Genomic DNA, 17,836 nt, shown 5'->3' on the forward strand with positions numbered 1-17,836 from the left:
GTGGTGTATTGGCTAATGTAGCTAAACATAGTAGTTACATGGTAATGTGGTTTGTTTATAAGTGCTGTCCCTTGTTCAACAAAGCATTGACTCTGCTATGACTTTTTATCGTTAATTTCCTAATGTCTCATGTTATTTTTTTAGTTTAATTTCTACTGATTAACAAAGCATTATATCCACCCCCCCCCCTTACCACCATGAGTGTAAACAAAAATAGAAGAAATATTTAAAATAGTTTATGCTCTAAGTTTTTAGTCAGATACAACAATAAACAGCAAAAACCTTTAAACAGTTCTTAATATTTAGTATGTTGGCCCTACAATGGAAATGTATTTCAAACGGGCGTCTACCTTTGGCACGAATGATTACTATGGGCATTCTACCATTTGACTCATTACTACCTTACTTTTATCCTAGCATTAAATTGTAATTAATTAACTAATTATTTCGGCGATATCCTGACTGACTTGTGTTATCCGTTGGTCCAAGAAAGAACTGTAACTGCTAATTATAGCTCGGACTGACCTCTCATAGCCATAGGTCACGGTAGAGATATCGTGTATATGGCCTCTATTTGAACAGGTTATTGGAGAGGCTATCTTCAACTAAAAAATTTTTTAATATGCCCATACTAAATACATAAGACTATATATTTCAATTACGCTTGCATAATAAACACACACACTCACATATGGCTAATACATAAATTGAAAACAAACACACTAGTACACTACACACATACACACTGTATTTTGCTGTAGGGGGAAAAAGAGATGAACATTGTGTTTTGCTTCTTTGATCATTGGGGAAATTAAAAGATGCATTTAACACCCATCTTTCTTTCTTCAGATGTTCATAGAAAGTAAAATGACAAATACGTTGACAATCTAAAACAATATATATCCACTCAAACTTAAGATGTTTACCAACCACTGGCAATTATAAAACCAAATTGGTCAGAAAATAAAAATAAATAATGTGTTTTTAACCTTTGACCCCCCCCCCCCAGATGTCCAGAGAGGAGACCGAGGGTCAGTACCGGAGGCTGATGCTGGAACATCTGCAACTGCAGAAATCTCACGCGCTGCTCCAGAAACAAGGCGAGCACATCCAGGACCCACAGAGGGAGGCACTGGTAGGCGGGCGTCACGTGACCAGTTTTTTTGTTGTTGTTTTGTTTTTGTTGTTGTTGTTGTTAACTAAATAAATTATGTCAATTCATGCAGATCACTGCGATATACTTTATTATTTATTTCTATTTTTATCAGGCAAAGATGGCGCTACAGAATGATCTGTTCAATGCCCAATGCCGAATTGAAAAGTTGGAACAAATGATAAACGAGATAGGGGAGGTAAGTCACTTTAAATCATGCGCAAACTTAAAGCAAACACCAACGATTTTTAGTACAAATAACAAAGCCAAAACTAATATATTTATTCTTTCATTTGAAATAAAAATCTAGCAAACAGAGACTTTGCAAAATAAATCATAACGAAATTCGCTAGCAACGTGTTAGCATTCTAAACCACACAATGATTTTTCAATATTAACTTTTATAGGGCGAAGTGTTGATGCTGCTAAAAGAAAGGGAGGCAATGCTCGCCAACACAAAAGAAGCTCAAGAAAAAGTAAGTACCCTTGAATTAAGTTTTAACGTTAGCGTTGGCAGAGTTTCTTCCAGGCATCTCTTCGGGGAGGGGGGGGGGAGTGTTAGGGAAGGGAGGGGGGCTAAGCCCTCCCCCCTCCCGAAGAAAATATTTGACGCCTCTCAGAACGAAATGGAATTTATATAGAAAACATATACTTTTACCAGTGTCCGCCCCCCCCCCCGGAGAAAAAAGTCTGGAAGAAACACTGAGCTAGTCGGGGATGACGGTGGTGGACAATACCATGTGATAACATCTCCCCCCCTCCCCCCCCCATCTGAAGCACGTTTATCTCCCCCCCCCCCCCACACACACACACTCTCGGATAAATGGAACATAATTTTATACAATTTTAAAAATGATATAAAAAAATATAAACTTCAACCAGGGTCCGCCCTCCCCGGAAATTTTAAATTACACCCCACATCTCGAATGTAACCTCCCCCCCTCCCCGGAATAATACGTCTGAAAGACTCCCTGGAATCAGAGGCGTAGCGACCCTTCCCGGCGCCCGGGGGACATACTTCCAATTTGGCGCCCCCTTGAGAGCAAATTTTCGATTTGCACCCCCCCCCCCTCGAACTTTTCATTTGCACCCCCCCCCCCTCAAACTTTCAATTTGGCGCCCCCCCTAAGGTCGGCGCCCGGGGACATATGTCCCCCCCCCGCCCCCCCCCCCCCCCCCTCGCTACGCTACTGCCTGGAATTCCCCAGCATTACATGACACCATCATACCAGAAAAGGGGTGGGGTGACACCTTACGTTAACATATCGGCGTGACGGTCGGTGACCCTTGGCACAGAGCTGTTGTTTTTGTGGTTGGGATCTATTACATGTTACTGTGCTATCTGTATAGATCTATTACATGTTACTGTGCTATCTGTATAGATCTATTATTTTTTAGGCGGGTCAGTTTTCGTGATCGAAACGTATGACGAAAATGCTCTAGTAAAAAACGTGGCCACACATTGAACTAAAAAAAATGGTTGATAGGACTAGGAAAAAAATATCTTGATAATACAGAATCTATTGGACACCAATGTTATTTCAGGGTTTGGGCTAGAAATTTGGTTCGATAGGACTAGGAAAAAATGTCTTTGGACTAGAACTTTGGTTCGATGGGACTAGGAAAAATGTCTTGAAAAATGGAACACCAATGTTGTTTCAGGCTTTGGACTAGAAAATTGGTTTGATGGGACTAGGAAAAATGTCTAACATAGAATCTATGGGACATTGATATTATTATAGATTCTTTGGGACACTGATATTATTATAGAATCTATGGGACACTGATATTATTATAGAATCTATGGGACACTGATATTATTATAGAATCTATGGGACACTGATATTAATATAGAATCTATGGGACACTGATATTATTATAGAATCTATGGGACACTGATATTATTATAGAATCTATGGGACACTGATATTATTATAGAATCTATGGGACACTGATATTAATATAGAATCTATGGGACACTGATATTATTATAGAATCTATGGGACACTGATATTATTATAGAATCTATGGGACACTGATATTATTATAGAATCTATGGGACACTGATATTATTATAGAATCTATGGGACACTGATATTATTATAGAATCTATGGGACACTGATATTATTATAGAATCTATGGGACACTGATATTATTATAGAATCTATGGGACACTGATATTATTATAGAATCTATGGGACACTGATATTATTATAGAATCTATGGGACACTGATATTATTATAGAATCTATGGGACACTGATATTATTATAGAATCTATGGGACACTGATATTATTTCAGGCGTGTTTCTGGGAAAACCAGAGCAGACGTCTGCAGCACGAGCTGAACAAAGCTGTGGAGAGAAGCGAGGAGCTGGAGTTTCAACTGATGGAGATAGAAAACTCGGAGGACGATAGGAAGGTCAGTTGGGTTGGGCTGCATTCGTGTCGTCCAGTGGCGTCACAAGGCGGGGAGGGGGGTGCGGTCAGCACCGGGTGACACAATTTAAGGGAGACGATCGTAAAGTGTATTGCCAAAACATTGTTTTATCCAGTGAAGATAACAAATTGGTTTTAGAGAAGAAGGGTGACACCAAACCGAAAATGCCAAATTGTTGAGGAGGTGGGGTGACGCCCTCAGTTACCGCACCGAGTGACACACGACCTAGTGTCGTCCATTAAAGCATCACGAGATTCTGGACGAAACTCACCCAACTAGCCTACACTCGTTTATTATCACACTTCGCGGCAAAGAGCAAGATCACATACTCCCCCCCCCCCCCCTTCCAAAAAAAAAAAAAACAAAAAAAAAACAACACAAGAGTAAAAAACCAAAATTGCAAAATAAAATTGCCATTCTAACAGAAATATAGGACATTTAAATTTTTTCAAGATCGCCTACCCCCCCCCCCCCCCATAAAAAAAAAACAACCAACAAAATAACAATAGCAACAACACAAATAAACAGAGACAGAAATAAAAGACATTTACATTTTTAAAATCTTTGATCTTAATTAAGAACTACAAAATATATTATTGTTTGAGGTGTTTCATCACATTTCTATATTTCTCTCTCACCCTCCCCCCCCCCCCCCCATCCTACTTAGTAAGCCTACTTGAAAGTATGACGTAATTTCTCAATGATCCCCTGTTTAAATAGTCATTTTTTTGTATGTTGCTTTTTAGAAAAGGTTTGCAGTAAGATATAGCGAAGTTAAACTATTGAAACGAGCTGGATGTTATTCAACTAAACTGATGAATCAAGTTTAAAATAACACCACTCATAATTCGCTTGTCCTATACTGAACTGTAGGACCTGTGTGCAACTATTTAAACATTATGAAAAGCATTACCTCAGTATCCCAACTTCCTGATACTAATGTGTATCCTCTTGTTCTTTTTATAACTCCATAAATAAAATAGACATTTTAAACTTTATATTACGTTCCATTTTTATTAAAACGGGTTTAGAATTTGCGCGTGAAAGTGGAAGTTATGGCATAACGCATTGCATAAATTGACAAAGTTCTCGAGGGCCACATGCGACCCACGGTTTGGATAGCCGTGTAGCTTTTTAGGGCGTTGACTTACCTTTAAAATAAAACAGGATATGTAAAAAAAAAACAATTTTAAGCGCTTGATCGATAAACAAGATAGCTATATCTATATCAAAATACGATGAGGGGTTTCTGTCGATGTGACTGAAGAAAGTAATTTAAATAAAATAACAATTTTTAAATTTTACTCTTAGGGACTAGATTCTAGGCTAAAAAACGAAAAGGAAAAAAAAAATCAGTAAACACGGTAGGATCCCCTGAGTTCAGAGGTCACCGACACACCTGAAGGAATGAAAAGCTTAGTCGCTGGGCGAAGTGAACATGACAGAAGAGGCTAACTGTCGTGTTTTGGTATCCTGTAAAGCGTTGTGTCATTTATAGGACCGTTCAGATTCCCCGTATGCGATACGGGCTGACAGAATGACAGGAAGACGGATAATTTTATTAACTCTGTTACTACACACATCAAATTAGTTCGACTCTAGCAGTCTGCTCTGGAAGACGACAGTGACCTAACCAGCTACAGTAAAACACAGTGATTCATATTTTAATAATTCGGTGCGTGTGTATTTCCTGGTCATCAAGTTTCTTATAGGCCTATAGTAATTATCTTTAAAAACCAAAATTATTATATTAGATCTAGATCTGATTCTAGATCTAGAATCTATTGAATAGATAGATATAGATCTAGATTAGATCTAGATTCTAGTCACTATTCTAGATTGAATGAAACTAGAAATCTAAATAATATTAAATATTAAATTCAATAGGCCCTAGATCTATATAATATATTGGACATTAGTTAGAATAGTTAGATCTAGAATAGTCACACATTGACTATCATACAGTACACTAGATTAGATTTCTAGATTTAGACCTGATCCAGTCTAGTCAACAATTACTTATTGGCCTAAATTACTAAAATTAGGCCTATACTAAATCTAGATCTAGGTCTTTTATTTCTTTGGCAACTTTTAAGTAGGCCTAAGTTTTTGAAGTCCTTAGCTTCCAAAATTAAAATGTAAGCTACAGGCCTGCCTGGCCTATTGCATATAGGCCTATAGTCTAAATAAAATACTTAAAAAAAACTTTTTAAAAAACCACGTTTTTCTTGTGGACTAAAAAGTAGAAAATAACTATTTACATACATTTGATGACAAAAAACGTGGGTACGTTCACCATCAAATTTCCCGACCCATCTGCCCGACCCACGTTTTTTGTCATCAAATGTATGTAAATAGTTATTTTCTACTTTTTAGTCCACAAGAAAAACGTGGTTTTTTAAAAAGTTTTTTTTAAGTATTTTATTTTCTCCTTTTTAGTCCGTTGCTACACATGAAAAACGTGGTTTTTAAAAAAGTTTTTTATATAGTTTATTTTCTACTTTATCTAATGACTTGATTAAGTATGAATTGACTAAGTGTTTATAAATACACGGACTAAAAAAATCTTGAGCGACCAGGATTCGAACCTGGGTTGTCGCGGCCACAACGCGAAGTACTAACCACTATACGATCACGGCCAGCGCGCTCACATCGATTGGGGCCGAAGTATCTGTGTCAACAAGCCTCCAGTCTTGTCGGTATCTTTAGAAATCATGTCCTCAATTTTATGGTCCTTGGGGCGTAATTAAATTAAGCTAATTACGGTCTCTAATTACTAGTTTTTATGATTGCATCTGAAATTGTTAGGCGAAAGTAGCCTACATGCCAAATTTCAGATCTATTGAGCAATCAGAAGTGGGCTAATTTTCGATGTCAATTTTAACAACAAACACACGCGAAGCTGAGTTAATAAAAACGTGTTAAAAATATTTTGTAATTTAATAGGCCTAAATTTAATAGGGCCTAGCTAAACCTGGTTAGCCTCTAGATCTATCTATCTCTCTGCATTTCAAATAAGACACATCAGGTGTAGCACCCTAGCTTTCTGTATGATGCTCATTGAACATTCCCATTGTCAATTGAATTTGTGATTCTTAGTGTTAGAAGTGCTAGGAGCTAGAGGGTGTGTACATACAGTTCAGAGTATAGGCTGCTGTGTAGTGTTTGTTTTATATTCTGTGGACTTCTTACCTACTAGTAACTAGGCCCATGACTAGGAAAGGTCTACAACTCTACTGAGCCTGAGCTGCTCTTACTTACAGTGGGGACTTTCAGTAAGTTAAAGTAGGTTCCTGTATACTCTATAGGCCTATAGATCTCATCTGGATTTAAATTATCTAATACTCTAATAATAGGGCCAACTATAGGCCCTCATATAATAAATTTAGGCTACTATAACTTTAGCCTAATATATTGGATTAATGTGTGATAAATAATTGGAGTTAGCGTAAGGATAACTTAGAACTAACAATGATATGATAATCATAAACATTCCATGTCAGTAGCTATGATAAATTGATTAATATTTAACTTTATATTATTTTCATTAGAACTTGAATTATTATTTTGTCATGGTTTTGGTAAATAATAATTTTGTAAGGCCCACTGAACTGAACCAATTTATTTGATATTTTGGCCTAAATTATGAATCAATTAAATAAATAGTAAATAGGCATATAAATTATAGGCTTTATGTATAAAAATAGTCAAATAATAGCCAAATTAGGCTTAATTAAAGATTAATATAATTAATTAGCCCTAATTATTAAGCCAAGAGCATTAGCCTACTTAAGATAATTCTTTAGGCCTAATTTATTTGAGCCTACAAAATATAAGGGTTGTATCAGCGTTTTCCTTCACCTCCCATACAAAATAGAAAGTAGTATTACATTTACATAGAAAATGTACACTTTATCCATTGACTGCCCACTGCACATAATTCAATTTCTGTCTAAATGATAATCTCAATGATATGTGAAATACACTCTGAGAAGTTTACATGTCTAAAACAAGATTACCAATTTTATCACTTGGTATATTAGTCACTATTATATCCCTCCATAATAAAGACCAACTTTCTTACTTAAAATAATCCAATAAAGGACAACATTTATCAAAATAATTGTTTTAATATTTGTGTGAAGTTTTTGTGCATAAAAATTGACACTCACCCTAGTGAACAATAATCTAAATTAAATAGATTCATATGAATTTTAACATAGGTCTTTATGAGGGGGACACATTGGGTACATAGTATGTTGCTCAAAGGGAGTATGAGACTTTTTTATGGGGTAGGGGGGTGGTTATACATTTTACAATATAGTATATGATTTTCTTTATAACTTTTGCTAAATTGGTTGGATGAATAAGTTGACATGACCAACTTTTATTTTTAACATGTCCTGGGAGTCGATATTATTATCTCCCATGTAAACATAAAATAAAGATAAGGGGAAACAACAGAAGAATGCGAATGTATATAGAAGATAAAGTTCAATTGGTTTATTGTTACTGTATTTTAAAAAATGTGTTAATTACAATGTCTTATATTTTATATTGTTTATAAAAAGGTTATATACAATAGTAATATATCAGAAAAGAAAAAACTTTTCAAGTATTTCATCTTAAAATTTTGAACAAATTTTGTATCAGCTAATGATTTAATTGTATACGACATTGTACAGTTACATTAATTAGAAAAGGAACAAAGTACAAGGCAGAGGCAAAAAAAAAACAACAAAAAAAAACAAAAAAAAAACTTAACAACACCAGAACACAAATCCAGTTTTTATTTGTATAAGTATATCCTCAAACCTAAAAATTATACTTTGCCATTAGCCCTTTAAATTTGGTAGTCACAATCTGGAGACAGATTGCTTTTTAACCTTTCTTTCAGACATTTTTAGGGGGGGGAGGGGTGCTGGTTAAATATACTACTCAACTGTATACATTATATAATTTTACTATTTTGGCAGGGGGTGGGCTGGATGGGCACTGTGAGATGCCTGAAGAAACACTGTATACACTATATTAATATATGAACAAGTGTACATATAAGTTAGATGAATCCAGTCAACATTTACTTTGACTAATCTCTTAAGCCTCTCCCTGGGGCTAAATGCAAATCTCGTGAGGTGTGTGGTAACTGCGTAATGTTTTTTTTATTGTAATCAAATCTGCTACAATTAATCAAGTCTGTTTTTATAGAGCCATTCTGCTGTTAGAAATCTAATTACTTCTTTGACTTAAGTTCTTCCTTGATATCATAATCACAGAGACCAACAGTTCTGTGTGCTAACTTGATGCACCTCTGTGGTGGAATAAATAAATCATTTTGCTAACAAGTTTTAGATCAAGTTGTGAAAGCAGTGTCCTAGAACCTTTGAAAATCAGTCATGCGTGAGATATAGGTTGCTATTAGCCTGCAGGTCATTATGAATACATCATACAGTATAAGGCTCTGTGATGGATGTGTATTCAAAATGGTGGTTAGGCATGAAGCACCTGAGAAAAGTTTTTAGAGATTAGCAATTTCCTGTGATTTTTACTGTTGTCTTATATTTGAAGCTATTTTATGTAAGTAATTGTCTTATAATAAAAATAAATAAAGTTTTTAAATTTAGCTATAAATCTGTATAAAGTTTAATGTGCTACTATTTACTACCAAAATATTGTAGTAAGGTTTTGTTTAAAACAAGGGGACCTGCAGTTATAAAGCAATGTGAAGTTTTTCTGGTATCTCGTTGTTTGTTTCACATTCCATCAAGCTTATGATGGTGTCAAAGGTTTGCTGCATTGATTTCCTGTCTAGAGGTGGAATTAGGATGGAATCTTTGTCATTCCTGTTTCTTGTGTTTGGTTGATACTGGCTTGTAATTTCTACACTCTAGTGTTTGGTTGACATGGATTTGTAACTTTTTGTGGTAATTGATAAGGTATGCTAAAGTTCCTTTGTACATTAGAATGTGTTAAAAAATCTGATTTGCAGTTTGGCAAGTGAGTTGATTTATGAATCTGGCATACTAATATGTTAGACCTGATTTGCTTTACCAACCCATCAACCACACTATATTAGGCTGTAATTTGTATAGCTACGTGAAACATTATGTGGTAAGAGAATTAGTTGTTTAGGTATTTAAAAAAACCAATCTTCTTCGAGTCTCGGCATCTCAACCATTGGAAAGAAATAAAAATCTTGCTACACATTTACAATATAACAAAAAATTAGTATAGTAAACTGAAATAAAAATATTGGCTTTATTTAAACCATAAAAAGGCTCAATTTGTTGGAACATTTACAGTAGACTTAAGGCTTGTATGAATCACACATTTGTAATGCAGGTTATTCCCCTATCCATTGTGGCTGTGCTGCTTTGATTCTAAACTACTCTTGTTGACACTAACATTCCTGACCTCCCTTGTCTATAAATCTGGCCCCAGTTCTCTCCCATTATCTGAGGGAACATGTAGACCATAAATTGTTGTTTACATTCAACTTGTAATAAAACTCCACTCCATCTGATAGAGCTCTTTCATAGTTTGTAACCTCTCCTGGTTTTAATATATGGAAAGGAACCTTGTTCCCTGTGTTACATTTTATCATGTAAAAGGTATTTTCAACAGTTGACAATAAAAGAAAATAGGTATGTTGAAAACCCTGCTTTGTACAGCTTGTATAGTTCTTGAGTTAATTATAACTAAAGTAATTACAGTTTAAAGTGGCAAAATGCTTACATTGACAGTCTTAACCATTTTACATTACAAGAAACTAAAAAAAAAATGGAAACCTTAAAACAGCTCTCGCTATATATATAACACCACAACTTTGCAGAGGCGTAGCGGGGGGGGGGGGGCGCCAAATTGACAGTTTGAGGGGGGGGGGGGGTGCAAATCGAAAATTTGCTCCTGAGGGGGGCGCCAAATTGAAAGTATGTCCCCGGGCGCCGGGAAGGGTCGCTACGCCTCTGCAACTTTGTAATTAATTAAAAATGTTCTCACTTTCAGCTTCAGATATTAGAAAAAAGATTTTTTAACTGGTGTCTATACAGCAACTCAACATCCAACATTTTTCTCACATTTTCAACTTTAAACCCAAAAAATACAACAAAGATTTTAAACCACTTGTAATTAATTTTTTTTTTTTTAAACTTGAGGTGTGTAAAGGGAGTAAAATGTTTGACTTGTGACACCCTACCATCTTGAATTAAAATTTTTCTCACACTTTCAGCTTCAGATATTAGTAAAAAGATTTTTAACTGGTGCCTATACAACAACTCAACATCCAACATTTTCCTCACACTTCCAACTTTAGACAATAAAATACAACAAAGATTTTAAACCACTGCCTCTACAACAGTACACCGTCTGAACCACTTTTCTTACACTTGCAACTTGTGCCATGAAACAGGTATGCATGATGTTTGCTACAGCAGTGGGCTATAAATAGCCCCTGACTGTTGGACCTGTACATGTTGACAGGCCCAGGTATCTCTACCTGTGGGGTTTAGGGCATCCTATAGTAGCTTTTTGTTTGCTGTCAGCTGCCCTTATAATTTAATTGCCCTTCATATGACTAGTCATAAATTAAACCTCACCAACCTGTCTTTCATTGTCTCCCTTTAGAGTTGAAAGATACTGGAAGGAAATTAGATTTACATGATAATTGAAATAAATTAGAGTTGTAGGAAAATTGAAATAAATAAGAGTTATAAGAACACGGAAGTGTTGGTACATCTCAAGTATCATCTTATTTATAGAGCACTAGAATATTTTACAGATGACTAAGTTGGCAACTACATTTTAACTATCATTTGGGTATAAGTGATATTTTCATCACTGTAAAAATTATTATTCGGTGATGTATTTTCTATTTATATTGCCAATCAATAGATGAATTTTTTTCATTCTTTAAAATTTTTGCTTTGACAAATATTTTGCCAGAATAAAATATTACTTTTTGTAAGTGTACAATTTGCTGCAATGTATAGAATTTAAGATTTTATTTTACATCGGGTTAAAAAGTTTATTTTGTTAGTAGCTAATCTAATAGGCAGATATTAATTATTAATAGGATTAAAAAGTTTAATTAGACAGTAGCTAATTTAATAAGGTAGACATTATATGATTTAGAGAAGTATATTTAGTCAGTAGCTAATCTAATATGGCAGGTATTTTAAAGATGATTCTTTAGTCAGTAACTAATCTAATATGGCAGGTATTTTAAAGGTTATTTAGTCAGTAACTAATCTAATATGGGAGGTATTTTAAAGAAGGTTATTTAGCCAGTAACTAATCTAATATGGGAGGTATTTTAAAGGAGGTTATTTAGCCAGTAACTAATCTAATATGGGAGGTATTTTAAAGAAGGTTATTTAGTCAGTAGCTAAGCTAATATGGCAGGTATTATAAAGAAGGTTATTTAGTCAGTATCTAATCTAATATGGGAGGTATTTTAAAGAAGGTTATTTAGTCAGTAGCTAATCTAATATGGGAGGTATTTTAAAGAAGGTTATTTAGTCAGTATCTAATCTAATATGGGAGGTATTTTAAAGAAGGTTATTTAGTCAGTAGCTAATCTAATATGGCAGGTATTATAAAGAAGGTTATTTAGTCAGTATCTAATCTAATATGGCAGGTATTTTAAAGAAGGTTATGTAGTCAGTAACTAATCTAATATGGGAGACTTTTATCATGTCAGTGTGGAGACACACCATGCCTGTAGCCTTGTGGCACATCTTTACCAGAGTAAATACTGTTGAGAAAACACTATTTAGAGGCCAGTACACAGAGGAGTTAAACAGACCTTTGTACAGGTGTTCTATGTTAGGTCTGGTCAGTTGCTGGACATACAGATGACTTGCATCCTTCTGTGTGTCATGTTTGGTCAACCAGGTCATAAAGTCTAACATACTACTGTTGATGATTTGTTTCAATACAGAGATAGACAAAATATAAAGTTAGTTTGATTTATAATAGTTAATGTAGCAAAGAAAAATGCCATAAATGTTTTTTAGTTTTTTTATCCTAAATTCTCCAGTGTGTCGTAATTAGAAACTTAAGCAGGTTGCGCAAACAAAATGGTTTTATTGAGATCCTTGATCAATGGGGCCATTGTTGGGGCATTTTTTTTTGTTTTTTGGCAAGCAGGGAAGTGTTGACTGAGTCTCAGTGTGCCACCAGTATAGTGGAGGCTTTGTTTGGTTTTCAAGAACATCCGAAATAAACGTGTTGACAAGGTTAATTTTTTGGCTGGGCGGGAATGGTCGTTGGCCATTGACGGCTAATCAGTTCAATTATTAAATTATTCATAGCTAATTATAACTGATCTTTTATTGTTTAAGTTTTTAAAAATGGTACCCACATTTTTTAATCGGCTTCAGAACTTTCCTGTTATATCTGAAATAAAAAAGCCTGGGGTTAGATTGAAATAGGATTCAAAGTTTGGGTTAGAATTGTTAACAGTGATACACTAATATAGTTTGGGGTCTTTCATAATTCATTAGTTTTACTAGTCTTAGATGATATAAGAAATTACATCTATATAACAAAAAGTAATGTTTTTAAGGAATATGCATATTACTTTCTATGCCACTTGTGTAATGCCAGTTGTATACATTGCGCAAAATTTCTGAAGTGTGCATTAAAATGTCTTTATCTACATAAAGATTTCAATTTATTTCTGTGTATGTGTATATTCAAATCACCAAAACCTTATGTATTTGATCTCTTTAATTTTCACCACTTGTTACTTATACACACTCTCTCCATACACATACACACAATATCTAGGCTGGTGTTCTGTTTTTATTGCTAGTTCTGTTTTTACCACTTGTTACTTGTACACACTCTGTACACATACACACAATGTCTTGGCCTGTGTTTTTATTGCTAGTTTTGTTTTCACCACTTGTTACTTGTACACACTCAGTACACATACACATAATGTCTTGGCCTGTGTTTTTATTGCTAGTTTTGTTTTCACCACTTGTTACTTGTACACACTCAGTACACATACACACAATGTCTTGGCCTGTGTTTTTATTGCTAGTTTTGTTTTCACCACTTGTTATTTGTACACACTCAGTACACATACACACAATGTCTTGGCCTGTGTTTTTATTGCTAGTTTTGTTTTCACCACTTGTTACTTGTACACACTCAGTACACATACACACAATGTCTTGGCCTGTGTTTTTATTGCTAGTTTTGTTTTCACCACTTGTTACTTGTACACACTCAGTACACATACACACAATGTCTTGGCTTGTGTTTTTATTGCTAGTTCTGTTTTCACCACTTGTTACTTGTACACACTCAGTACACATACACACAATGTCTTGGCTTGTGTTTTTATTGCTAGTTCTGTTTTCACCACTTGTTACTTGTACACACTCAGTACACATACACACAATGTCTTGGCTTGTGTTTTTATTGCTAGTTCTGTTTTCACCACTTGTTACTTGTACACACTCAGTACACGTACACATAATGTCTTGGCTTGTGTTTTTATTGCTAGTTCTGTTTTCACCACTTGTTACTTGTACACACTCAGTACACATTCACACAATGTCTTGGCTTGTGTTTTTATTGCTAGTTCTGTTTTCACCACTTGTTACTTGTACACACTCAGTACACGTACACATAATGTCTTGGCTTGTGTTTTTATTGCTAGTTCTGTTTTCACCACTTGTTACTTGTACACACTCAGTACACATACACACAATGTCTTGGCTTGTGTTTTTATTGCTAGTTCTGTTTTCACCACTTGTTACTTGTACACACTCAGTACACGTACACATAATGTCTTGGCTTGTGTTTTTATTGCTAGTTCTGTTTTCACCACTTGTTACTTGTACACACTCAGTACACATACACACAATGTCTTGGCTTGTGTTTTTATTGCTAGTTCTGTTTTCACCACTTGTTACTTGTACACACTCAGTACACATACACACAATGTCTTGGCTTGTGTTTTTATTGCTAGTTCTGTTTTCACCACTTGTTACTTGTACACACTCAGTACACATACACACAATGTCTTGGCTGGTGTTTTTATTGCTAGTTCTGTTTTCACCACTTGTTACTTGTACACACTCAGTACACGTACACATAATATCTTGGCCTGTGTTTTTATGGCTAGTTCTGTTTTCACCACTTGTTTCTTGTACACACTCAATACACGTACACATAATATCTTGGCCTGTGTTTTTATTTCTAGTTGTTTAATGTCAACATCTGTTACTGGCCTCCAGTTACACCAGCTTTGATATGTTAGTTTACATTCAGATAAATATCAATAAGTCACGGGGAACAATGGGTTAACTTCAAGATTTAAAAATTGTTTTACAGAAAACCTCAGCAATCATGAGTTAGTCATCATTTTACATCATTAGTATGCAAATGCCTTCTCTAAAATTGAGTATAATGATATGATTAGTTAAAAATAATTAAATTAAAAAATGTGTGTAATTTTCTGGTTTATTGTAGCACTAATCTTTGAAAAAAATTATGAGTACTGTTTTTATTAACAATTTTGGCTTCCTTGTTTCTAGAACTCTTCATGCAATGAAAACACACAAGACCAGCCTTTGGACTACCATGAACTTACTGAGCAACTAGCTGAGACTAGCCAGTGGTTGAGGCAAGAGGAGGGCAGGATGGATGACCTGCGCAAAGAACTAGCTGTTCTCTTAAAGGGGAAGGGAAGAGAGGGCGATGCTGTTCTTAAAAAGTTGGAGAAGATTCAAAATGAAGATAAAGTAATTTTCATTCTATACAAATGTAGACAGAACAAACAGTATTTCGATGGTTTTTAAAAGTATGACATCACTTGTATTAGTTTTGCGGTCTGGGTTATGGCTAGGCTTTGGGCCAGATATTGGATTAGGGCAGGGATAGTTTAAAAAAAAAACAATATAGTTTAATTTTTCCTGCCAACATTTTAAAAACTACCATAGTTTTTTTCACCTGTTTTTTTATTTAGTTAAGGCTTGTTACTTCTCTGAATATTGGGCTTTAGCTAGTTTAGCAGTATTTTTAACATAAAAATATAATTTAGTTTTCTTGATGTTAAGCTGAAAATATCTTGATTCTAGATATATAATTTTAAAATCTTTAATGTTGAATTACAAGCTGTTGTTGTACAAAATTTGGTGACATGGTATGTAAATATGTCTTTCAATCAGAAACATGCAGCTTCCCTGGAGAGTATGGCCAATGAGCTGCAGATGAAAGTTATCTCCCTGCAAGAAGAGAAGAACTCATTGCTGGATTCACTGAAACTAAAGGGAATTAAGCCAGGCAAGGTGGATAACTCTTCTTCTGCTAGTGCAGCCAGGGAAAAACAAGAAAATCTAGAACTTAAGGTAGGAACTTGAGACCTTGTTTACAAGCAGTAAATTAATTTTGGACATTTATTGCATGTAATGAATAATTCAATATTTTATTCATTTTTTTTTGGTATAAGTTTTTAAATTTTAGTTGTTTAATATTTTAATAAGAATATATTTTGCTTACAATGTCTCAGTTTAAATACATATGATATATAATTTAATTTTTTTTTTTTTTTTTTGCAAAACTATTGATGAATTATGTCCTCAATTATGTAGCTAATGTTGTCTTTATTGTTCAATGATAAATAAAGCAGCTTCACAGAGCTTAGATATAATTAAAGCTTTTTTAATACTAGCTTGAGACAATCTAACACAACCGAACTTAGTCTTAAATTATTTGCACTATTTAACATCTTAAATCTAATTTTTTATTTTTTAGCAATGATTTTTATTCTATTTCACAGTTTCACTTTATCCATTTCCTCAGTATTACACAAACCATTATGTTAGTCTGTGTTCTCACATCCCTTGTGTTGTAGTCTAATGTACATTTTAAAATTAATTACTTTAAAACTTATTTTTGGCAATGTAAATGGTAAGAAAATATTAAAATGTTTGCTTCTACAGTTTAAAATGTCAGGAAAAAAAAACAACTTGTGTTGTTGGATATATTTCTTCCATTTTTATTTGGCCACAATAATTTATCATCTAGTGTCAATGTTCCCTCAAGTAAACTGTAGTCTTCTATATCAGTTTACTATTTTCTATCCATTTAAAATTGTCTTATTTTAAAGCTAGTGTTACAAATTTGGAGGTCTAACATTGTGTCGTTACCTTTATCCTATATCTAATGTCCTACGACAAAAATCTCATGTTTCAAGTTTGGAGGTCTAACATTGTGTCCTATTTGTCCTTAATTCTAATGTCCCACGACACAAATCTCATGTTTCAGGCTGAGCTAACCAAGCTGATTCATTCAGAAAATAAACTTATAGAAGAGCGTATCCACTTACAAGATGAGTTGGAAGATTGGAAGACTCAGTACGAGTACCTCAAACAACAGCTGGACATACTGACCAAGTCACAGCCCACCCACACTGAAGACTATTCCGTCAGATCTGCCGCCATTAACTCTTCTCTAACCAGAAAACCATCCAAATCCAAACCTCGAGGTGGCGAATCCCCCAGCCAATCAAAACGTAGAAAGAGCAGCCAGGATGAGCCGAGCTCTATGGACATGAGTGATGGTTTGAGCAAGGAAAGTTTTATGAGGAGTTTTTCAAGTTGTGAAAACTTGCAGACAATGACAGGAAGTGTGGGGGACACAGGAGACATGAGAAGCCGAGTGAGGGTGCTGGAAAACGACTTGGAGAAAATGAAAGATGAGAACTACAACTTGAAGGATCAGCTGAAGCAGTCAGTGCTGGAGAAAAGTTCTGAAGCTGAGGCTGACCAGCAGATTTTGATGGACAAGGTGCGGGGGCTGGAGGCCGAGCTGGACCTGATGAAGAGGGAAAACGTTGCCCTGTCCCACAAGTTGAAGCAGAGGATTGAAGAGTTCAACGACAGCCAGGACGAGATGAACCCCAGGTTGTCAGAGCTGGAGGAATATTGTGAGGATCTCCAGGAGAGGCTTCACGCGGCGGAGATGTCGGAGCGCCAGATGAGAGAGAAGCTGAGGCTTGTTGAAGGGAGTATTGACGACGCTGAGACTAGCGAGCTGGCTGCTAGAGAGAAATATGAGGAACTCCTGGCTAGAGATGCTGAAGCCAAGCAACACATCCGTCAGCTCCAGAGGACAGGGCATGAGTTGCGGGACCTGATCCTGGATAAGGACATCATGGAGCAGGCCTTAAGGGATAAGGTACTAGTTTGCTGAGATACTCATCACTGGAGTTTGGCATGTTGTTT

The 17,836-nt window shown here is 35.2% G+C and overlaps 1 protein-coding gene across 12 annotated transcripts in view; it reads left to right on the top strand.

The window, feature by feature from the left end:
• The first annotated feature begins 1,014 nt into the window (after window positions 1-1,014).
• The window catches only part of LOC131930123 (protein lava lamp), a 59,002-nt gene continuing 42,180 nt past the window's right edge, over window positions 1,015-17,836 (top strand). For 7 of the 12 annotated variants that reach the window (XM_059286498.1, XM_059286501.1, XM_059286499.1 and 4 more), the window contains exons 1-7: window positions 1,015-1,135; window positions 1,269-1,352; window positions 1,561-1,629; window positions 3,456-3,575; window positions 15,146-15,352; window positions 15,779-15,958; window positions 16,878-17,789. In XM_059286498.1, the coding sequence (XP_059142481.1) occupies window positions 1,049-1,135; window positions 1,269-1,352; window positions 1,561-1,629; window positions 3,456-3,575; window positions 15,146-15,352; window positions 15,779-15,958; window positions 16,878-17,789 (1,659 nt within the window). In that variant the 5' untranslated portion in view covers window positions 1,015-1,048. Of the gene's footprint in view, window positions 1,136-1,268; window positions 1,353-1,560; window positions 1,630-3,455; window positions 3,576-4,973; window positions 5,269-6,692; window positions 6,869-9,037; window positions 9,171-10,216; window positions 10,238-15,145; window positions 15,353-15,778; window positions 15,959-16,877; window positions 17,790-17,836 lie in introns of those variants that run through there. The other 5 variants (XM_059286506.1, XM_059286504.1, XM_059286502.1 and 2 more) reach the window with 5 other exon arrangements.

The sequence above is a fragment of the Physella acuta genome, unplaced genomic scaffold, assembly GCF_028476545.2.
Source record: "Physella acuta isolate Inbredline_101_S28 unplaced genomic scaffold, ASM2847654v3 ptg001722l, whole genome shotgun sequence".
NCBI lineage: Eukaryota > Metazoa > Mollusca > Gastropoda > Physidae > Physella > Physella acuta.